At 39.4% G+C, this 25794-nt stretch overlaps 1 protein-coding gene across 2 annotated transcripts in view; it reads right to left on the reverse strand.

Annotated features, from left to right (window-relative positions):
* LOC126267338 (radial spoke head protein 6 homolog A) overlaps positions 1–25794 on the reverse strand; it is a 355206-nt gene that overhangs the window by 190982 nt on the left and 138430 nt on the right. For both annotated transcript variants that reach the window (XM_049972452.1, XM_049972451.1), the window contains exon 4: positions 7755–7842. In XM_049972452.1, coding sequence (XP_049828409.1) covers positions 7755–7842 — 88 coding nt within the window. The remainder of the gene's footprint in view (positions 1–7754; positions 7843–25794) is intronic.

Below are 25794 nucleotides of genomic sequence, written 5' to 3' on the forward strand. Positions count from 1 at the left end.
CATTAAGATACTTCACACAAATGTGCCTGTAAAATTTTAAATAATGCCATTAATGTCTGGTCTTCTGGGCTCAAAATTCTTCTAAGTGGCTAATTCTCAATGTGTTAAGTTTTGAATTAGAGTCAAATGCTCTTTGATTTAAGAAATTCATTGCACATTCGCACACATAACATAATTCATTTTGCGTGAAAGGAAATTTACTTTGAAACTTATGCTTTTTAAAGCAACATTCACAATATTTTCCCATGACCTGTTAGAAATAGCTTTGTTTCATCAGTTGCCAGAGTGCACCAGAAAACAGGCATTATTGTGCGTCGGCAGCTACGATGACGTAGGAAGCCAATATGTTCGTACATATAAACTATATGATCAAAAGTATCCGGACTCCTGGCTGAAAATGACTTACAAGTTTGTGGAAACCCCCATCGGTAATGCTGGAACTGACTATGGTGTTGGCCCACCCTTAGCCTTGATAACAGCTTCCGCTCTCACAGGCACACATTCAGTCAGGTGCTGGAAGGTTTCTTGGGGAATGGCAGCCCATTCTTAACAGAGTGCTGCACTGACGAGAGGTATCAATGTCAGTCAGTCAGGCCTCACACGAAGTCGGCGTTCCAAAACATATCAAAGGTGCTCTACAGGATTCAGGTCAGGACTCCATGCAGGCCAGTCCATTACAGGGATATTACTGTCGTGTAACCCCTCTGATACAGGCTGTGCATTATGAACAGGTGCTTGATCGTGTTGAAAGATGCAATCACCTTCCCCAAATTGCTCTTCAACAGTGGGAAGCAAGAAGGTGCTTAAAACATCAATGTAGGACTGTGCTATGATAGTGCCACACAAAACAACAATGGGTGCAAGACCCCTCCATAAAAACATGACCACACCATAACACCACCACTTCCGAATTTTACTCTTGACACTCCACATGCTGGCAGATAACGTGCACCGGGCTTACCCACACTCTGCAATCGGATCGCCAGATTGTGTACTGTGATTCATTACTCCCCACAATTGTTTTCCACTGTTCAATTGTCCAATGTTTACACTTGTTACACCAAGCGAACGATTGTTTGGCATTTATTGGTGTAATGTGTGGCTTACGAGCAGTCGCATGACAACGAAATCCAAGTTTTCTCACCTCCCGTCTAACTGTCATAGTACTTGCAGTGGATTGAGATGCAGTTTGGAATTCCTATATGATGGTCTGGATAGATATCTGCCTATTACACATTATGGCACTCTTCAACTGTCGGCAGTCTCTGTCAATCAACTGACAAGGTCAGCCTATACACTTTTGTGCAGTACGTGTCCCTTCATGTTTCCACTTCACTATCACATCGGAAACAGTGGACCTAGGGATGTTCAGGAGTGTGGAAATCTTGTGTAGAGATGTATGATACAAGTGACACCCAATTAACTGACCATGTTCTAAGTCCATGAGTTCTGGGGAGCACCCCATTCTACTTTCTTATGATGTCTGATGGCTACTGAGGTCACTGATATGGAGTACCTGGCAGTAGGTGGCAGCACAATCCACCTAACATGAAAATCGTATATTTTTTAGGGTATCTGGATACTTCTGATCACCTAATATATAATATTAAGAGACCTTAAATGACGTCTTAAACGAAATAGGATACTCCAAGAGCATTGGAATTTTGTACATCATACTGAAATGAATAGTTCAGCTTAAAGTGCACATTCATGTGTCCAGATTCATAACGAAGTACGCCCCAGCCTGATATTAAGATTTCAATACAGTTTTCAGGATGCAAATTTTCTTGGAGTACTCATACTGTATTATCTCAGATTTGGTTCTTTATTATGGTATAATGCCATGTTGTTGTTGTTGTTGCGGTCTTCAGTCCTGAGACTGGTTTGATGCAGCTCTCCATGCTACTCTGTCCTGTGCAAGCTTCTTCATCTCCCAGTACCTACTGCAACCTACATCCTTCTGAATCTGCTTAGTGTATTCATCTCTTGGTCTCCCTCTACGATTTTTACCCTCCATGCTGCCCTCCAATACCAAATTGGTGATCCCTTGATGCCTCAGAACATGTCCTACCAACCGATCCCTTCTTCTGGTCAAGTTGTGACACAAACTTCTCTCCTCCCCAATCCTATTTAATACTTCCTCATTAGTTATGTGATCTACCCATCTAATCTTCAGCATTCTTCTGTAGCACCACATTTCGAAAGCTTCTATTCTCTTCTTGTCCAAACTAGTTATTGTCCATGTTTCACTTCCATACATGGCTACACTCCATACAAATACTTTCAGAAATGACTTCCTGACACTTTAATCTATACTCGATGTTAACAAATTTCTCTTCTTCAGAAACGCTTTCCTTCCCATTGCTAGTCCACATTTTATATCCTCTCTACTTCGACCATCATCAGTTACTTTGCTCCCCAAATAGCAAAACTCCTTTACTACTTTAAGTGTCTCATTTCCTAATCTAAGTCCCTCAGCATCACCTGACTTAATTTGACTACATTCCATTATCCTTGTTTTGCTTTTGTTGATGTTTGTCTTATATCCTCCTTTCAAGACACTGTCCATTCCATTCAACTGCTCTTCCAAGTCCTTTGCTGTCTCTGACAGAATTACAATGTCATCGGCAAACCTCAGAGTTTTTATTTCTTCTCCGTGGATTTTAATACCTACTCCGAATTTTTCTTTTGTTTCCTTTACTGCTTGCTCAATATACAGATTGAATAACATCGGGGAGAGGCTACAACCCTGTCTTACTCCCTTCCCGACCACTGCTTCCCTTTCATGTCTCTCGACTCTTATAACTGCCATCTGGTTTCTGTACAAATTGTAAATAGCCTTTTGCTCCCTGTATTTTACCCCTGCCACCTTCAGAATTTGAAAGAGAGTATTCCAGTCAATATTGTCAAAAGCTTTCTCTAAGTCTACAAATGCTAGAAACGTAGGTTTGCCTTTCGTTAATCTTTCTTCTAAGATAAGTTGTAGGGTCAGTATTGCCTCACGTGTTCCAGTGTTTCTACGGAATCCAAACTGATCTTCCCCGAGGTCGGCTTCTACTAGTTTTTCCATTCGTCTGTAAAGAATTCGTGTTAGTATTTTGCATCTGTGGCTTATTAAACTGATTGTTCGGTAATTTTCACATCTGTCAACACCTGCTTTCTTTGGGATTGGAATTATTATATTCGTCTTGAAGTCTGAGGGTACTTCGCCTGTTTCATACATCTTGCTCACCAGATGGTAGAGTTTTGTCAGGACTGGCTCTCCCAATGCCGTCAGTAGTTCCAATGGAATGTTGTCTACTCCTGGGGCCTTGTTTTGACTCAGGTCTTTCAGTGCTCTGTCAAACTCTTCACGCAATATCATATCTCCCATTTCACCTTCATCTACATCCTCTTCCATTTCCATAATATTGTCCTCAAGTGCATCGCCCTTGTACAGCCCCCCTATATACTACTTCCACCTTTCTGCTTTCCCTTCTTTGCTTAGAACTGGGTTTCCATCTGAGCTCTTGATGTTTATACAAGTGGTTCTCTTATCTTCAAAGGTCTCTTTAATTTTCCTGTAGGCAGTATCTATCTTACCCCTAGTGAGATAAGCCTCTACATCCTTACATTTGTCATCTAGCCATCCCTGATTAGCCATTTTGCACTTCCTGTCGATCTCATTTTTGATACGTTTGTACTCCTTTTTGCCTGCTTCATTTACTGCATTTTAATATTTTCTCCTTTCTTTCATCAATTATATTCAATATTTCTTCTGTTACCCAAGGATTTCTACTAGCCCTCGTCTTTTTACCTACTTGATCCTCTGCTGCCTTCACTACTTCATCCCTCAAAGCTACCCATTCTTCTTCTACTGTATTTCTTTCCCCCATTCCTGTCAATTGTTCCCTTATGCTCTCCCTGAAACTCTGTACAACCTCTGGTTCTTTCAGTTTATCCAGGTCCCAACTCCTTAATTTCCCACATTTTTGCAGTTTCTTCAGTTTTAATCTACAGGTCATAACCAATAGATTGTGGTCAGAGTCCACATCTGCCCCTGGAAATGTCTTACAATTTAAAACCTGGTCCCTAAATCTCTGTCTTACCATTATATAATCTATCTGATACCTTTTAGTATCTCCAGTATTCTTCCGTGTATACAACCTTCTTTCATGATTCTTAAACCAAGTGTTAGCTATGATTAAGTTAAGCTCTGTGCAAAATTCTACCAGGCAGCATCCTCTTTCATTTCTCAGCCCCAATCCATATCACCTACTATGCTTCCCTCTCTCCCTTTTCCTACACTTGAATTCCAGTCACCCATGACTATTAAATTTTCGTCTCCCTTCACTAGCCGAATAATTTCTTTTATTTCATCATACATTTCTTCAATTTCTTCGTCATCTGCAGAACTAGTTGGCATATAAACTTGTACTACTGTAGTAAGTGTGGGCTTCGTATTTATCTTGGCCACAATAATGCGTTCACTATGCTGTTTGTAGTAGGTTACCCGCATTCCTATTTTTCTATTCATTATTAAACCGACTCCTGCATTGCCATATTTGATTTTGTGTTATAACCCTGTAGTCACCTGACCAGAAGTCTTGTTCCTCCTGCCACCGAACTTCACTAATTCCCACTATATCTAACTTCAACCTATCCATTTCCCTTTTTAAATTTTCTAACCTACCTGCCCGATTAAGGGAGCTGACATTCCATGCTCCGATCCGTAGACTGCCAGTTTTCTTTCTCCTGATAACGACATCCTCTTGAGTAGTCCCCACCCGGAGATCCAAATGGGGGACTATTTTATCTCCGGAATATTTTACCCAAGAGGACGCCATCATCATTTAATCATACAGTAAAGCTGCATGCCCTCGGGAAAAATTACGGCCGTAGTTTCCTCTTGCTTTCAGCCGTTCGCAGTACCAGCACAGCAGAGCCGTTTTGGTTATTGTTACAAGGCCAGATCAGTCAATCATCCAGACTGTTGCCGTTGCAACTACTGAAAAGGCTGTTGCCCCTCATCAGGAACCACACGTTTGTCTGGCCTCTCAACAGATACCCCTCCGTTGTGGTTGCACCTACGGTATGGCTATCTGTATCGCTGAGGCACGCAAGCCTCCCCACCAACGGCAAGGTCCATGGTTCATGGGGGGGGGGGGGGGGGGGGCATAATGCCATATGTGCCAGAAAATGAAAACGTGCACTTGAAATTCAGTGAACAGTTAAAAAAGCCAATAGTGCAGAATGAAACACTTCATTTCTAATAAACTGAGTGCCTCAGTGCAAAAGATTAATAAAAGCCACATTTATTTAGCAAACTGACAAAAATTACTTCATTGTTCTGCAAGATGATTGATTGCCAAAAATGTGGGAATAAAATAAAATCAGTAAACTGAAACTAATAACATTTGTTAGCCTTCCATAATTATGTGAATGTATTTTAATTCAGTTCATAGCCCTCAAGCACAGAAATCCGTCTTGTTTTCATTTGGTGTGATAAGTGTAAACAAAGAAGAAACAGCCAAATCACTAAGTTTAAACATGGCTTATGTGCAGACTAACTCCCTCCCCACTACAGACAAGGCTGCTATTCGCACATGGCAATCTAGCAGCTTGGGTGCTCCAGAAATTTTTTTCTGAGAAGTATCTGGCTGCTTGTTGATACTGTTGATACAGCTAACAGTCACACTCCTCCAATTACAGCTCCCATCAGACACCGGTGCGGTTCGCATACAGGCCCTAGCAGCTGGAGGCAGTAACGTTGTGTTTGTGTGAGTGAGTGTTCTGCTTGTGTAAATGTCTGTGTGTGTACTATTTTGGAAGAAGGGCTTTTCTTGTCTGAAAGCTTAAATGTTTAACAGATTTATCATTGTGCCTGTCTGCAGCTCAGTGCCTCCCCTAAGTGATGAGTAGCATTCTACGCTTTTCATATTGTTGTTGTTTCTGTTACATGATGCTGCACCTGTTTTTGAAGGATGCTAGCTATGATACAGGGACCCTCATGTGGTAAGAGGTCAGGAGATGAACTAATTTTAATATTTAAACACATTTATTAATAAAAAACAGTGCACATAGGTACTTGAGCAATATACAACTTCAACAATTAGCAAACAACTTTTTCCACTTAAGCTCTTAAAAATGCTGGCAATTTATGCTCAAAGCTTTTCACAGTTCATTTACTTAAATGAAACAGTTGTTAACAATAAAATTACCTAAGACATGTTATGACCTTTAGTCTCTCCTTGTATTGAAATCTGAGAAACGAAATGTAATTGACATAGGTCAGGAACTAGCCCCTTAAAACTTTCAAAATGATATGAAAATACCAAAAGTAAATGCAACCTCATCCCTGCAAGATGTTAAAAAATTTTTAAGTATAGATATTGGGCGCTAGTACCTTCAAATATTAAACAAATTTCAATACGGAAAAGATAAAGTGGCAATTAGCCCCTTTTAATGGTTAATGACTAAACACAATAAATACAGAATATCAGCAAATAGACGTTGGGCACTAGCCCCTTCCAATATTAAAGAAATTTCAATATATGAAAGGTAAAGTGGGCACTTGCTATTTCAATGATTAGAAAAAAAAGAAAAACTAATTTAAAAAAACGAGCAAACTGATGTTTCCAACATAGGAAAGATAAGTTGGACACTAGCCATTATTTGATCTGACATGATTTTAAAACAATTACCTGATCTAAAGACTGTCACTCATAATAAAACAACCAGAGGCTCAACAGAAATATTCAACAATTTCACATTGCCAACACAGTGCTTGGTGGATTTTACTCAATAACACATTTAAGCAGTTTGTAACAGCCACCAGTGCACTGCCAGAATTATCAAGCCAGCTAACAGTCATCCAAAACACTGGCAATGGAACAGTCACTACTGCCAGCAGCAAAATAACACAAAAATACAGCTTGCTGCAAATTATCACTGGGTACTGCTCGGCACAGGCGGAAGTGTAAAACAAGAACAGTGTTGGGCTCAACCAGAATGGGGGCATAGGAACAAATGGAAGTCCAGGAATACCAACACCTGCCAAACAGCATTTTCATTTCCAAGCATAGCTTCTGGAACCGAACTGTCAGCTATTGTGCACTCTCACTTAATAATGATCGATCACAGGACTTTATTACAGGGATAGGCTCACTGAGTAATATAATGGTCCTCACCACAATTTCTTGAGAATACTCACAAACAAGTTCCATGGGCCACAAATAATTGCTGTGTTTGGCATTGTGCTGTGTGGGCAACAGACGCTATGGCCCCCTTCTTGTTCCCCTGTCATGGACTCCCTCCCAGCCACACTATCAGCCATGACCTGCCTCATTCTGCCTGTTGCTCCTCTAGCAAGTTCTGTCAACACCCACAGGTGAACCATCTCCATTCCACTTCACACAGCTTAAAAAGGACTCACTTTCATTCACGTGTGCCTCCAACCTGCCAATGCACCATGCTATCTTTGGCGGCAGCTGTGCTGAATACTGATATGTTGCTTAAGATGTATCAATTCCATACCAGACTTTCGATTGTATCATAGAGGAACAACAATATTTAGTAGATGCATCTCCATCTCTACCTTATTCTCTGACTTTTTCCAAGTCTTTTAGTTTACCCATTATTATAGGACCTATGAAACATGTAAATGAATGAATAAATGGACAACAGTGAATTAAGAAGTGCACATAATTATTTTCCGAAAATTAATGAACTAAAATCATGTGTATGTTTAGTATAGGGCAGCTTAAGTAAAGTACCTCAATGCGTTGTGTAGTCTCCTCTTCTGTTAGCTCCACCTCAGCAATTATGTAATTCTTTTCAAGACCAAATATCTTTCCCCAGAACCTAAATCAAATTTGAAATATCAACAACAAGATAATAATCAAAAAGCAAAAATTATATACATTCACCAGATAAAAACTGTCCCTGTTGAATCAATGCTATTATTACCTCAGCATAGGGTCAATTGCACTGGGAGTCTAAACTTGCATGGAGTGTTGCAGTCTCATTCACAGCACATAATTTGCAGTGGAAATCTTATATGACCAAATGGCATGTGAGGCTATGATAATAGGACATTTCAACATTTGGGATGGAGCTTCATATCCTGTACATTTAGAATGGACATGCATGCAACAGACCTCTGTTTACTTTTGACCACACACATACCTCATTATGGAAGTTGAAGTGGAGTGTAAGGAATGAAAATGTGTCATGTTCTGTAGATCCCATCAAGAAGGAGAGTTCTCAGGGATGCAGACAAGTCAAAGTATTGGCCTACATTACAACAAAATTAAACAAACTTAACCTGTAAACTGAATGCATTACTTCATGACATAATGCTTTCCATGTGTATGCCAACTAAATTTAATAAAGACAATTACAACGAAAGCTACTACCTAAAAAGCTGCTGCTTGCTCAGTTATATTATATGGCTCTGTTTATCTGCTGCTGATAGCTTAATACTCACTTGGTTACAATGGTATATTTGAAACAAAATGATTAACTGCAGCTGTTAACACTGAGTTGTGTTTACAGTACATTAGTATTTGACATGCAGCTTTACAACAAACAGTGGAACTTACCATGTAGCTAACAGAACTTTGACACCTCTGAATATAGATATTCAGATAATTTGTAGAGAGAGTGGTTAAATAAGTATACTTTTAATTATCTTTTCAATCTGAAAGGAATTCCAAAATTCTAGACTTACTTTAGATGGGAGCTTGTTGAATATACTGATATCAGAGTACACAAACCTGTTCCAAAACCTAAACCAGGAGGCAAAGTCTATGAAATTCATTCATTCAAATGTCAAACAATGGAAAATCCAGGATGGAGTGTAACAATATTATGAAAATGATTGTGGAGATGCTGAGTCGCAGATAGGCACAACAAAAAGACTGTCACAAATGAAGCGTTCGGCCATTACGGCCTTTGTCAACACAACAGCAGTCTCAGGCAACTGAAACAAAATGGTGTGGCTTCAGTTGCCTGAGACTGCAGTGTGTATGAGTTGTGTGTGCATGCGCACGCTGTGCGCACGTGTGTGTGTGTGTGTGTGTGTGTGTGTGTGTGTGTGTGTGTGTGTGTGTGAGAGAGAGAGAGAGAGAGAGAGAGAGAGAGAGAGAGTGGTTTATTGTTGACAAAGGCCTTAATGGCTTAAAGCTTCATTTGTGGCAGTCTTTTTGTTGTGCCTATCTGCCACTCAGCATCTCAGTTATATGGTGAGTAGATAGTTTCCTTTTCATAATACTGATTCATTCAAATGGCATCTTCCATAAATTCCATCATGAAGGAAACCCTTCAAAGATGTGAAACAAGTCAGAAGCAACCACTGTCGGCTACCTCCATAAGGTAATCTAACAACAGATTACAACTAGCACTACTGTACTCAAACTAATAATGAAGGTAGTTCCTTTATATTGTCAACTCTCAATAATGAGAAACTTGAGGGAACAGGGAAGAATTCAAATTACTGAGAGTTCAAAATAATAGAAGTTCAAGAATGGCAACTCCTCAAAGCTGTGCACAGGCACTGTGCAACTGTCTCACTCCCTTCTCAAGTACTGCTTCCCTTTCATGTCCTTTGATTATTATAAATGCAGTCTGTTTACTGTATAAGTTGTTACCAACCTTTTGCTCCATGTATTTCATCTCTGCTACCTTCAAAATTTTAGAGTGTATTGCAGTCTAAACTGGTAAATGCTTTCTTTAAATCAACAAATATTGTACACATAGATTTGCCTTTCTTTATCCTGTCTTCTTAGATAAGTCACAGGGCCTCTCTTGCCTCATATCTTTCCACCTTTCTCCAGAACCTAAAGTGATCTGCCCAACATCAGCTTCTATGAACTTTTCCATTCTTCTGTAAATAATTTGTCTCAAAAGATAAAACTTCAGTTGTCAGCTGCACATGAAAACCTTTATTTGGTTCACTTTTATAGTTTCAACAATTTAAACCGTCATCATCTTCAGAAGTGAAGTAGGCTTAAATCACTAGTAAGTCAACATCAATAATAAGAATCAGACAGTCATATCTTACAGAGTCAATAAAACTGAGTTACATCTCTAAAAATATAAGCTACATGCTATAAATAGCAAACAATAAACTGTCAATTTACACTTTGCACATAGTATGTGCAAGAAAAGTCAACCACTAGTTTGATTACGCATCAAACACATTGTACATCTGAGAAAAGTCAACCACCAGTTTGGTGGTTGCCTTTCCTCAGATATACAATGTGTAACATAACAATTAATCATTTGCTATCCATCGCATGTATCTTATACACTATGTGATCAAAAGTATCCAGACACCCTCAAAAACATATGTTTTAAATATTAGGTGCATTGTGCTGCCACCAACTACTACATACTCCATATGAGCGACCTCAGTAGTCATTAGACATTAGGAGAGAGTAGAATGGGGCACTCCACGGAACTCACAGACTTCAAATGCGGTCAGGTGATTGGGTGTCAGTTGTGTCACACATCTGTACGCATAGTTTTCCACACACCTAAACAACCCTAGGTCCACTATTTCTGATGTGATAATGAAGTGGAAATGTGAAGGGACATGTACAGCACAAAAGCATATAGGCCGACCTCATCTGTTGACTGACAGAGAGTGCGGGCAGTTGAAAAGGGTTGTAATGTGTAATACACAGATATCTATCCAGACCATCATACAGGAATTCTAAACTGCATCAGGGTCCACTGCAAGTACTATAACTGTTAGACAGGAGGTGAGAAAACTTGGATTTCATGGTCAAGAGTCTGTTAATAAGCTACACATCATGCCAGTAAATGTCAAACGACACCTTGCTTGGTGTATGGAGTGTAAACACTGGATGATTGAATAGTGGAAAAATGTTGTGTGGAGTCACAAATCATGGTATACACTGTGGCGATCTGATGGCAGGGTGTGGGTTCAGCGAATGCCCAGTGAATGTCATCTGCCAGCGTGTGTAGTGCCAAGAGTAAAATTTGCAGGTGGTGGTGTTATGGTGTGGTCATGTTTTTCATGGAGGGCACTTGCACCCCTTGTTGTTTTACCTTGCACTATCACAACACAGGCCTACATTGATGTTTTAAGCACCTTCTTGCTTCCCACTGTTGAAGAGCAATTCGGGGATGGCAATTGCATCTTTCAACACATTTTTTAGTACCTATTCATTATGCAAGGCCTGTGGCAGAGTGGTTACATGACAATAACATCCCTGTAATGGACTGGCCTGCACAGAGTCCTTAATCCTATAGAACACCTCTGGAATGTTTTGGAATGCTGACTTCATGCCAGGCCTCATCAACCAACAGTCTTGTTACTTTTGATCACATAGTGTATTTTTAGAGATGTTACTCTGTTTTATTTATTATGTTGTGAAAGAAAGGACCATCTGATTTTTATTTTTGATGTTGGCTTACTAATGATTTAAGCCTACTTCACTTCTGAAGGTGACAGTTTAAAGTGCTGAAACTGGTTAGGTGAACCAAATAAAGGCTTCCTTGTACTGCTGATGGCTGACATTTTATCTTTGGTGAAATATTATGCAATTACTGAGCTATGGCTATGAACAAAACCATAAATAATTTGTGTCGGTATTTTGCGGTCAAAACTTATTTAAATTTTAATTCGGTAATATTCACACTTGTCAGCCCCTCTCTTCTGGAATTTCACTCATGTTCATGTTAAGAAAAAATACAATACCTTAAATAGTTATAAATAGGACATTCATACACACTGGACATGTACATTAGTATGTTCTCCAGAAATGATTAGCATTTGAACGATGTTGGCCTGCTGGTTCGAGGCCAACATTGATATCGCGGCACAACACCTCCTACCAGTAAAATGTGTCTTCACCACTCATTGTTTCTATAAATTGAAGATACTGGATCAGTATGACTTGATCAGATGTGCAGAATGTCTTACACACATGAATGCAAACCATACTGTCAAATCAGTGAGTTTGAAAGAGGACACATTATTGGCATGAGAGAATGTGATGAATCCCTCTAGAAAATTGCTATTCATGTGGGGAAAAGAGTTTCAGCAGTGTAACTAGTGTGTGCAGAATGGTTCACGGAAGGCTGTAGAATATGACAAGATGCATAGCACCACCCAGACCACAGCCGCCCCCCCCCCCCCCCCCCCATCCGAAAAAGATCACCGCTTCATCTGAATTGCACTGCAGGGCAGATTTGTGTACACCTTGGCTCTGGCACAACAGTGAAACATTGTAACAGATCATACACTATCAGGGCTGTTTATTACAGCAAGGGTTATGCGTGCATTGTACACTTCTCTGCTTACCTTTGACAAATGTGCAGAAAAATGCCAATAGCGCATGGAACGAACACTGGGGAAGGAGTCTGCAACAGATAATGTTTCTGAATGAATTCAAGTTCTGTTTGTTTGAAAATGATGGCCGCATTTTGGTTCACTGCAGACAGGGGAAGCAGCATTACAGTGACTACATTTGCACAGGACGTACAACACCACTTCAAGGCCTTATGGTGTGGGGTGCTATTGGGTACAACCACAAATCACAGCTGGTGCATGTCCAGGGCAGTGTGACCTGTATCAATGACATCCTGCAACCTATAGTCATACCCTTTCTGCACAATACCCCAGAGACCATTTTTCAGCAAGAAAATGTACGACCACATGTTGCTGCATGCTTCTTGGTGTCACAGGCCACCAGACTTGTCACCAATTGAAAATGTGTGGGATATGGTGAAACGATGGGTGCAGTGCTGTGACCAAATGGCAACACAGGATGACTGTAACACAGGATGCCATTCACACCAAATACCCATTGGTGGCATTGCGCATGGAACAGGTTATCAGGGCCCATACCTACTAGACAACAGGACACATGCTGAACCGAGGTGAGTCAAATGCTAGTCATTTCTACAGAACATACTAATGTGCATGTCCTGTGGATATGGACATCCTATCTCTCATTGTTCAAGGTGTTCTGTTTCTCTATGAACATAAGTGTGTTACATTCTTCTTGATGTCTGATGGTAATTTGGCTCTCTCATATATTTTGCATGGTTGTTCAACCATGGCTACCCTCCCAAGGATATTGGTAGCTCTGATGGAATGTAGTCTACCTCAGGTGCCTTTTTCAAATTATAGCTTTCAGTGCTCTGTTAAATTCTGCTTTCAGTATGAAATCTCCCGACTCATATTATTTACTTCCACTTCCTTTTCTACAATACTGTCTTCAAGTTCATTTCCCATGTATAACCCCTCTATATATTTATTCCATCTTTCCTTCTTTGCTTATTACTGGCTTGCCATTTAGCTCTTCATATTCACATAGCCGCTTCTCTTTTATCCAAAGGTCTCTTTAATTATGCTGTGGGTAGCATTTAACTTTCCCCTCACTAATCACAATTACACAGTCTTGCATTTGCCCTCTAGTGATTCTTGCTTAGCCATTCTGCACTTTCTGGCGATCTCAGTTTGTGGATGTAGCTATTTTCTTCCACTTAATTTGTATATTTTCTCTGTTTGACAATTAAATTCAATATCTCTTATCTTTTTCAAGTATTTCCACTTGGCCTTGTCTTTCTGTTACTTGATTCTCTACTGCTTTCTCTATTTCATCTCTAAAAGCTACTAGTTTTTCTTGTATGACAGTAATGCAAATTCCTGAATGGAATACTAATCAAAATAAAGGAAAGACACCTATAGCTGACTGAAGTGTGGCACACAGAAGCACGGAATACAAAACAGTATTTACACTAGCTTTTGAGCTCCTGCTCTTTCTTTAACAAAGGTACACACAATCAAACACATAACCGCATAGATAAACAAAGACACATACTCATTGATGTGTCGAGACCATTAATGATCAATTATTGAGAGTAGTTGCTTGAGTAGATGGAGGTGGGGAGGAGCTAAGGAAGTATGCATGAGGCAAGGTTGGGGTAGTGGGATAATGTGAGGCAGGTCTTTTGGCAGCTGACTAAGTGGCTGCACAATGAGACAAAAGGAGTTCAGAGAGTGGATTACATAAGAGACAGAGAGATGGTGAGGAGTAAGGTAGAAGAGGAAAAGAGAGGTAGCTGGAGATGAAGAGGGAGTCAGCAAGTAAAGAGAGAAAAGGAGAGAGGTGGGAAAAGGAGAGAGAGGAGAAGAAGAGAGGGAAGGAGAGAAGGGGAGGGAGGGAGAGAGAGAGAGAGAGAGAGAGAGAGAGAGAGAATATATACAGAAAAAAACATTGGAACACTGGAAAAGAAAATGTAAAAAATATGGGGAAGCCCTCTGACAACCATGCCTCCATCCTTGCTACCTTCCCTGTTTTCCTTTCCCTGTTGCTTCATAACCTGGGTTGTGAGTAACTAAATCCACTTTCCCTTCTTCCCTTTCTTTCCCCTCTCTCCTCCCTGATGAAGGAACATTTATTCCGAAAGCTAGAAACTTAAATTTTCGGTTGTTTTTTGTTTCTATCGGCTGTACTGAGCTGAGGTAAGTACTGGCCAGCCCCTCTATCTCTTTGTTAGTAAAAGAAAGTATATGGTAATAGGAGACACAAATCACGATTTGACGTTGGAAGAATGGATGGGAATTATTAAATACATTGAACAGTACAAGATCAAACAAGATGGAAAACAAGACAAGGAAATTAATTCAAGAATAAATCCTGGGATGTGTACTATTGGAACAGTAAATGGTATTTTATGGGATCAACAGATTATAAAGGAAATAAAAAGAAAAATATTCAGTGCAATTATGAGAAGAATTATGACATATGGATCAGAAGTATGGACAGTTAAATCGAAAATAGCACAAAAGGTTGATGGCAATGGAGATCATTTTTTGGAGGCAGCATGCAGGCATATCTATGCGAGAAACAATCAGAAATGAAGTCATCAGGAAGAAAATGGACATTACAAATTCTACTGCAGATTTTACAGAAGAAAAACAACTGTCATAGTATGGACACACAAAAAGGATGTCAAAGGAGAGATTAATATAGAGAATTATGGAATGGGAGCTACAAGAAAGAAAGAACAGAGGGAGACTGCCAACCACATGGATTCAAGGAATTCAGACTTCTATCAAAAGAAGAAATATTGAAGATGATTTATAAGAAATATTGAAGATAATTTATACCTGCATAATACTGACTTGTAAAAGATATTCTTTAAAAAAAATGGAGGTGGGGGAGGGGGGGGAAGGGAGAGGTGGGAGAGTTGCAGTCCCATTCCTTGGCCCACAGCTATGGGTGCCCTTGGACCAAAGTTATGGAAATGCTATTGGAAGAGTGAGTGGACAGCATGTGCCCTTGGACCAAAGTTATGGAAAATGCTATTGGAAGAGTGAGTGGACAGCAAGTGTGGTGCACAGTGAGTGTGAAACAAGAGAAATGTGTTTTTTCACAACAGAAAAGCAATAAGTTGGACACCGTTATCTTTGGTTTATAAGAAAACTCCGTAAACTAAAACATAAAACTACAAAATGTGAGAAAAATTTAAAGTTTCTTTTTTTTAAGGAAATAATGTTTCATTTACTGAAAGCCTGCATAATTTGAAACCCTTTGTGGTACTACATTATTTGTATTTTGAAAATTTATATTTATTATCACGTAAAAATGATGACCAGTGCAGTTCCAATAGTATAAATGTATGTAATATTTAAAAAGTCAAAATGATTGACATATGCATTGTTTTACTAGAATTTGTAAAAATGATGTGATAAATGTTTGATAGGCACTGAATTATCCACACAACTATTTGTCAATATTTGTCTGTATGATTCAGTGGCATGAAGAGGATGGATGGCAATATAGAAAGCTGGAACCATTCCCAACTGCTGCAATTAGACTCCAATTAATAATTTATTTCTACTCATTTTGCAGTTTTCATCTAGTTGTTTGTATATCCCTTAAACGCTTTCCTATTTAGAGATGTTTATGGAGACATGAGCTCAACAATTATGATACAATCATTCCATGTGGAATGTACTACATGCCTTCAGCAATTATTGGAATGTTTGTGGATTTTTTATTACTGTCAGTTTTGAAACTTCCATTACTGTGAATATCATATGCCATGATCTTTGCATGGTCCATAAACAGAAGAAAAAAGTGGTGGTATTGCATCTTACAGAGATGCAGTACTGCATTCTACATAAGGCGAGATTATCTGATGTCTTGTAATAGTGAACTACACTACTGGCCATTAAAATTGCTACACCACGAAGATGATGTGCTACAGACATGAAATTTAACTGACAGGAAGAAGATGCTGTGATATATAAATGATTAGCTTTTCAGAGCATACACACAAGGTTGACGCTGGTGGCAATACCCACAACGTGCTGACGTGAAGAAAGTTTTCAACTGATTTCTCATACACAAACAGCAGTTGACCAGCGTTACCTGGTGAAATGTTGTTGTGATGCCTCGTGTAAGGAGGAGAAATGCCTACCATCATGTTTCCGACTTTGATAAAGGTCAGATTGAAGCCTATCGCGATTGCGGTTTATCGTATTGCAACATTGGTGCTCGCGTTGGTCGAGATCCAATTACTGTTAGCAGAATATCAAACCGGTGGGTTCAGGAGGGTAATACGAAATGCTGTGCTGGATACCAACGGCCTCGTATCACTAGCAGTCGAGATGACAGGCATCTTATCCGCATGGCTATAACAGGTCGTGCAGCCATGTCTCGATCCCTGAGTCAACAGATGGGGACGTTTGCAAGACAAAAACCATCTGCATGAACAGTTTGACAATGTTTGCAGCAGCATGGACTATCAGCTTGGATACCATGGCTGCGGTTACGTTTGACGCTGCATCACAGACAGGAACGCCTGCGATGGTGTACTCAACAATGAACCTGGGTGCATGAATGGCAAAACGTCATTTTTTCTGATGAATCCAGGTTCTGTTTAAAGCACCATGATGGTCGCATTTGTGTTTGGTGACATCGCGGTGAACGCACATTGGAAGCATGTATTCATCTTTGCCATACTGGCGTATCACCCAGCGTGATGGTATGGGGTGTCATTGGTTACACGTCTCGGTCACCCCTGTGGCTCTACCCTTCATTCGATCCCTGTGAAACCCTACATTTCAGCAGGATAATGCACAACCGCATGTTGCAGTTCCTGTACGGGCCTTTCTGGATACAGAAAATGGTCAACTGCTGCTCTGGCCAGCACATTCTCCAGATCACTCACTAATTGAAAACATCTGGTAAATGGTGGCTGAGCAAGTGGCTCATCACAATACGCCAGTCACTACTCTTGATGAACTGTGGTATCATGTTGAAGCTGCATGGGCAGCTGTACCTCTACACACCATCCAAGCTCTGTTTGACTCAATGCCCAGGGGTATCAAGACCGTTATTACAGCCAGAGGTGGTTGTTCTGGGTACTGATTTCTCAGGATCTATGCACCCAAATTGCGTGAAAATGTAATCACATGTCAGTTCTAGTATAACATATTTGTCCAATGAATACCTGTTTATCATCTGTATTTCTTCTTGATGTAGCAATTTTAATGGCCAGAGTGTATTAGGTCAGACTGGATTTACATGCCCACACCACTACATGTGGCAGTATATGATGATGCTTTACACAATTTTCATGCATGGTGATACTTTGTTAGAATTATTCTTGATCTCATAAACTCAGTTTCCATTTGCTATACATGTTATAAACCATTGTGCAAAAATGTAAGTATTCACTCATCAGGTAATCATCGACAGTCTCTATGCAGTCAGACCATGTTCGTAGTTTGATTTCAAGTGGATCCTGAGTGGAGGAAGCCTTCCCTCAAATGATTAAGAAACTATGTTTTCCTCAGCATACATTGAACAATCCTTTCCCCCTCGCCAGCCTATAACTGATCATCTGACCAATCTCCCATCTTGGCCAATGATCACAGGTTACGCAAGAAATTCATTATATACTCAGCCAATTTATCAGAAGAGGGAGTCATTAATTTGATGGTGGTTGGATGTATCTGAGGACATGTCAGCTAACTGTGCAGTTTGACAGGATAATTCCATCTTATCTGCTCTCAGCTGTACTACTCCATCAACCAGCTCTGCTCGACCAAACTATGTTTACCTTCAGCAAAATATCTAATATTAAACAAGTGACAAAATGTTTAAAAAGAGATTTGAAATTATGTTTGAAGTTTGTTTTGTAAGTCACTAATAGCTCTCATTATGAAACGTAATATGAGTATGGTCTGGGTAATATGCACTCCATTTTAAGCAAAAGCTGGATTTTAATGCGTCTCAATGTTTATGCTGTCACATCTCCTGAGTTATGTGTTGCACAATGACATACGTTTGCAGGCACACTTAATGGTATATGTGGGTACTGTCGACATTATGTGTTACAAATAGAATTTGTCATAAGGAAGTAATAAATTAAAACATCATGCCTGATGCTGCATGAACAGTGAGAATGTAGTAAATGATAATCCTTTACTTTATCTTTCATCTATTTTGTGAGAAATATCAGTGAAAAAAGGTTTCTTAAAGGTTTGAAATTATGTGGAGAGGTAGCTGCAAGTCACTAAGTGCTCTCACTCTCAAACAATGGATCAATATAGTCTGAACAATCTGCACATTTGCATAAGTGTAATAGTTGTCTTGCTGTGTAAAACCTTTACCTCTTAATAAGTAAATTATGACAGCAATTAAAATGTTCAAATTCAGTCAATAGTTACAACTGGAAAGGCAAGGGGAAACTGTATGTGCTGCTAGCAGATGACTTAAGGAGGGCACAGCCATAAGTAGTAAAATCCCTATGGTTATTAGTGACAGAGGGGTAGTTTTTACTGTAAGGGAGGGGAGAAGTGACACCAGTTTAAGAGAGTTAGGATTGAAAGAAATAATCAAATTGAGAAAATAGTTAAACAGCAAGTAGATATTAGCTTACAGTCTCCATGCAAACAGTTTCATTGTGTTGTGAGCCTCAAATCAGTAGCACACCCTAGACCTTCAGAAAACAGGGAGGAATACTCTGAACAGAATGTGTCAAGTTGTTTGCACAGAATTTCAATTGATATCAGATGCACCTTGTCAGAAAGAGAGAACTTAAAAATTTTGAAGGTGTCTCAAGCAAATAAGTTTTCAGTTTTGGCATCATTCATTACCAGAAACATCAAATGCCAAACAACTGCTCTGTACACTAAAGAAGTCTCTCAATATGGAATTTGTTGCGTGTTGTAACTCACCAGGGAAAAACGCCAGTGGTCCAGGATCCACACAGGTTTGAGAATTTAACAAGTTACTGTTACACCTGCGACCACTTGCATTTTTAACATCTTGTCCATCACACGTATTGCAATGTAAAGTTTGTTTGGAGCTAGCATCACTTGATGTCCTAGATATTTCAAAATACTGTGTAATGTTCAGAACGTCTGCAACAGAGGGATTTACACATTGTACAGCACGTTCATGAGCTTCCCTATCAGGAGTGAGATGTATTACAGCATTACAAATGATTGAGTCAGCAACAAACTGAAAATGATGGTTAAGCCCATGAAGTTCTGCTGACCAAGCTCTGTACAACTGTCATGGCTGCTTCTGTCAATGGTAGAACTCGAAACAAGCAGCAATAACATGAATTTGCAATGATGATTAGAGAACAACTGACACATTTCATCAAAAGAGAGACTGGTATGTTCCTGTAGGAGGAGCTACCTGACACGAAAGATAACTAACACAAGAAGGAATCTGTGACAAAAAAATAAAGCTTTATACAAATTGGGGCCGATGACCCCTAAAGCTTGAAAACGTTGCTGAAGGAATTTTCCATGTGTGTCCCAATCTGCCATAGAATCGTCATAAGGAGGAAACAGTGGGGGCTGCATCAATGGCAGTGAACCTGGCTGCCACATTGTTTAGTACCACAGCTAGAGCTTGTTGCTGGTCAGTGAGAGCTCACTGTTGTTCGACATTTGAAGAACTTCTTCCAATGAAATTAAGGCTGCATATTGAATCAAAAAAACGAAACATATGGAGTAGAAAACCGCTCTTGTTGCCAAGTACATTGTCACATCATACAGACACAATACCAGAAGTAACACCAGCCAAGTGTTATTCTGCTTCCACATGAAGAGATGCACAATAACACTGAATGAAGTACAGAACTGTACAAGGTCCCATAACTATAGAACACATCAGTATACAGTCTCATAGGTAAGCATAAAATAAGCAAGTAAACATAAGTGAGACTACAAGCCCACTGCGGCAAGCTTACATTGTAATGTTGTGCACACAGCACAGCACTTACTATGCCATCTGTCCAAGTTGCAAGGTAACCTCTCTAGGTTGGCTGTGGAAGCACATGTATCACACACTGTTTGATTCTGCCCACATATACTATACGGTTACAACAGAAAAGTTTGCATAAATTTAGCTCCGTCAGAAAGCTGCATTTTTCTTGATAACTACTTTAATTATCTCCCTCTGTTGCATTCTATGTTGGAGCATAACTTACTTGTTACTGGTACAATGAGGCAGAAATGCACAAAACACCATACTCTCAGAAATCTTGCCAAAACTGCAAAGGGTCTCCTTCATGCAGTGTAAACTTCATACAAAAAAATTACTCTTCTGAGATAGAATGATAGCAGACAGCTGACAATTAGTATCAATAGGTGCTCTAATTCTAATCAAGACACAGTGTGAAGAAGTTACAAAAAATAGAAACATGATCAGAATTCGGCAGATGGTTACTGTTCGCCACTGTAACTTTGGTAAGTGTTGAAGCCTCTACTGAATTTGAATAAGCTGAAAGAAATGATGGTGGTCCTACTTCAGATTTTGCCTAAATGGTGCAATAGTTCATGTGCAGGAACTGTTAACCAAGTACTTCCTACATAGATTTCATCCAAATAATAACACTGGCATTATTGACAGTTCGAAAGATGGAAACACCAAATTTTACAACCCCAAGAAGACTGAAGCTGAAACCTCAGGAAGTCCATTATGATGGACTGAACTATCTTGTAGGTAAACAATGTACTCAATGTCATTGTGCATTGTTTGATAAATATGTTAAATTTCATTGTGTAAAATTCAAATTTTATTTAATTTTTTTTGTTTAGAACTATCAATATATGCAAATTTTCTGTTTTATTTAAAATGTTTGTTTGCTATTACGTAAATTGCTGACCTTCACTTAGGGTTCTTAGTTATTTTGTATGTAAACGGTGTTTTGGTTCCCCTTTCGGAACGGAACTGTGTAGCGTGCGCAAATTGTGGTTGGCTTAGGTAGAAAAGGTGGAACCAAGAGTCAGTCGGGGACGAGCTACCAAACTGTCAACTGCTCATGGAAAAGTTGTATATTGTGCTGGTGCTCAGAGAGGTTTTCCAGCCTGTTTCCAATGTCTCGGATGGATGGATAAAGAGCTTGAACTATTCTGGAATTGATATCTATCATCGCCACCATGAAATGACAGAGTCCAGCAATTCTATCCGCAAATACACCTATCAACATGCAATCGCCACTACACTGCACAATCACTGAAAAGGAACCAAAGAATAGTTGTAAAGAACAGTAGTAATGTATGGTGAAGGATCAGCTAATTGGATGGCTTAGTGTGCACAAATATAAGATAATGTAAATAAAATAGAAAGAAACTTCCACATGGGAAAAATATATTAAAAACAAAGATTCCAAGACTTACCAAGCAGGAAAACGCCGGCAGACAGGCACAAGAACAAAACACACAAACACACACACAGAATTACTAGCTTTCGCAACCGATGGTTGCTTCTTCAGGAAGGAGAGGGAAAGACGAAAGGATGTGGGTTTTAAGGGAGAGGGTAAGGAGTCATTCCAATCCCGGGAGCGGAAAGACTTCCCTTAGGGGGAAAAAAAGGACAGGTGTACACTCACGCACACACACACACGCACACATATCCATCTGCACATACACAGACACAAGCAGACATATTTAGGCCTTTCGTCTTTCCCTCTCCTTCCTGAAGAAGCAACCATCGTTTGCGAAAGCTAGTAATTCTGTGTGTGTGTTTGTGTGTTTTGTTCTTGTGCCTGTCTGCCAGCGTTTTCCCGCTTGGTAAGTCTTGGAATCTTTGTTTTCAAATATAAGATAACTTATACTCGAACTCTAATAACTACCTTGATTTTTTATCCCTAGTCACACAACCACTTAGGGTCCTTCCCATGTCAAAATTGCTTACTGAGTGTCCATATTGTGAAAATAGGAAAGCCCAGTGTTTTCTAATAAATGCCACTTGAACATAGTAAAAATAAAGTTAAAGTTTATGTAGCAGAACTGACTAATATAGTAAATGGTGTTTGTTGAAAATAATTTTTCTGTTAAAACTGCATATTAATATTTGTTGCCAACGTCTAAAGTGAATGTTCTCAAAACTGTGGCTTATAAAGTTTTGTTTAGTTATTGATCATAGTGCTGCCTGTTGTAAATTGTAAAAGGTGAGTCAGTTTCTTACAGATATGTCAATCTCGTGTCTCACTGCAGTAAAAGTCGTGAACTGCATTTGTGGAAAGTTATGTACTCATGCTTGCTAAGTACTTGTTTCCCTAGTGTATTGAAAGTGTGTTTAGTTTGCTCTGGTTCAAATGGTTTAAATGGCTCTGAGCACTATGGGACTTAAACATCTGTGGTCATCAGTCCCCTAGAACTTAGAACTACTTAAACCTAGATCACCTAAGGACATCACACACGTCCATGCCCGAGGCAGGATTCGAACCTGCGACTGTAGCAGTCACATGGTTTCGGACTGAGCCCCTTAAAGTTTGCTCTGCTACAGTGGTCAAGATTAAGGGCCCCCCCTCCATTGAAAGTAATTCAAATGCATAAAGTTACTTAATTATAGAAAGTTTTAATTACCCTTGCTATTCAAGTCAAATTCTGTACAATATTGGGCTCCTCTTGTGTATTAAAAGTGCATATTAATGGCGTAACAGGACCAACAGTTTGTCTGTTGTGCTCATGCTAGATAACGATTAATAGAAAGACCATTATTTATGAAAACAATAATTTCTTTATTCAAAATACAGAGAAATAACCTGTTAGTGAATTCTATTTAATTTTCATTCTAAATAGAAAAGTATTTAGCAGAGAGAGACTTAACCTGTCACCAGATCATAATTTTGCAGTGAATTAAATTTACATATTTCATGTCAGATAGGAATTTGTTTGAAAAGTAATACTAAACCTATGTCCAATTTACGATTCTACAGTGAATATTAATTATAGCATTATTGAGACCTTTCAGTTTGAATAAGTCCTCAAGTAATAGTGTGTTTTGTTATCTGTTATATTTATGCAAATAGTTTGTTCTGCTGTGTTAACTACAACCTTAATGTCAACATACTGTATTCAGATGCCAGAGTTCATTGCACTCGCATGTGGCAAAGTATAGGTTGTGTTTGACCATTAAAGTTGTTGTTGTTGTTGTTGTTGTTGTGGTCTTCAGTCCTGAGACTGGTTTGATGCACCTCTCCATGCTACTCTATCCTGTGCTAGCTTCTTCATCTCCCAGTACCTACTGCAGCCTACATCCTTCTCAATCTGCTTAGTGTATTCATCTCTTGGTCTCCCTCTACCATTTTTACCCTTCACGCCGCCCTCCAGTACTAAATTGGTGATCCCTTGATGCCTCAGAACATGTCCTACCAACCGATCCCTTCTTCTAGTCAAGTTGTGCCACAAGCTCCTCTTCTACCCAATTCTATTCAATTCCTCCTCATTAGTTATGTGATCTACCCATCTAATCTTCAGCATTCTTCTGTAACACCACATTTCGAAAGCTTCTATTCTCTTCTTGGCTAAACTATTTATCATCCACGTTTCACTTCCATACATGGCTACACTCCATACTAATACTTTCAGAAACGACTTTCTGACATTTAAATCTATACTCGATGTTAACAAATTTTTCTTCTTCAGAAACGCTTTACTTGCCATTGCCATTCTACATTTTGTATCCTCTCTACTTCAACCATCATCAGTTATTTTGCTCCCCAAATAGTAAAACCCATTTACTACTTTAAGTGTCTCATTTCCTAATCTAATTCGACTACATTCCATTATCCTTGTTTTGCTTTTGTTGATGTTCATCTTACAACCTCTTTTCAAGACACTGTCCATTCCATTTCCAGTCTACATTTTATATCCTCTCTACTTCGACCATCATCAGTTATTTTGCTCCGCAAATAGCAATACTCCTTTACTACTTTAAGTGTCTCATTTCCTAATCTAATACCCTCAACATCAACAGACTTAATTCAACTACATTCCATTATCCTCGTTTTGCTTTTGTTGATGTTCATATTATATCCTCCTCTCAAGACACTATCCACTCTGTTCAATTGCTCTTCCAAGTCCTTTGCTGTCTCTGACAGAATTACAATGTCATCGGCAAACCTCAAAGTTTTTATTTCTTCTCAATGGATTTTTATACCTACTCCGAACTTTTCTTTCGTTTCCTTCACTACTTGCTCAATATACAGACTGAATAACATCGGGGAGAGGCTACAACCCTGTCTCACTCCCTTCCCAACCACTGCTTCCCTTTCATGCCCCTCGACTCTTATAATTGCCATCTGGTTTCTGTACACATTGTAAATAGCCTTTCACTCCCTGTATTTTACCCCTGCCACCTTTAGAATTTGAAAGAGAGTATTCCAGTCATTTTCATTGTCAAAAGCTTTCTCTAAGTCTTCAATTGCTAGGAATGTAGGTTTGCCTTTCCTTAATGTTTCCTCTAAGATAAGTTGTAGGGTCAGAATTGCCTCGCCTGTTCCAACATTTCTGCGGAATCTAAACTGATCTTCCCCGAGGTTGCCTTCTACTAGTTTTTCCATTCATCTGTAAAGAATTCACATTAGTATTTTGCAGCTGTGACTTATTAAATTGATAGCTTGGTAATTTTCACATCTGTCAACACCTGCTTTCTTTAGGATTGGAATTATTATATTCTTCTTGAAGTCTGAGAGAATTTCGGCTGTCTCATACATCTTGCTCACCAGATGGTAGAATTTTGTCAAGACTGGCTCTCCCAAGGCTGTCAGTGTTCTAATGGAATGTTGACTACTCCTGGGGCCTTGTTTCGACTTACGTCTTTCAGTGCTCTGTCAAACTCTTCACGCAGTATCATATCTCCCATTTCATCTTCATCTACATCCTCTTCCATTTCCATATATTGTCCTCAAGAACATCATCCCTGTATAGACCCTCTATACACTCCTTCCACCTTTCTGCTTTCCCTTCTTTGCTTAGAACTGGGTACCCATCTGAGCTCTTTATAGTCATAAAAGTGGTTCTCTTTTCTCCAAAGGTCTCTCTAATTTTCCTGTAGGCAGTATCTATCTTACTCCTTATGAGATAAGCCTCTACATCCCTACATTTGTCCTCTAGCCGTCCCTGCTTAGGCATTTTGCACTTCCTGTCGATCTCATTTTTGAGATGTTTGTATTCCTTTTTGCCTGCTTCACTTACTGCATTTTTGTATTTTCTCCTGCCATCAATTTAATTCAGTATCCCTTCTGTTACCCAAGGTTTTCTACTAGCCTTCGTCTTTTTACCTACTTGATCCTCTGCTGTCTTCACTATTTCATTCCTCAAAGCTACTCATTCTTCTTCTACTGTATTTATTTCCCCCATTCCTGTCAATTGTTCCCTTACACTCTCCCTGAAACTCTGTACAACCTCTGGGTCTTTCAATTTATCCAGGTCCCATCTCCTTAAATTCCCACCTTTCTGCAGTTTCTTCAGTTTTAATCTACAGGTCATAACCAATAGATTGTGGTCAGAGT

Source organism: Schistocerca gregaria, chromosome 4, assembly GCF_023897955.1.
Source record: "Schistocerca gregaria isolate iqSchGreg1 chromosome 4, iqSchGreg1.2, whole genome shotgun sequence".
Classification (NCBI taxonomy): domain Eukaryota; kingdom Metazoa; phylum Arthropoda; class Insecta; order Orthoptera; family Acrididae; genus Schistocerca; species Schistocerca gregaria.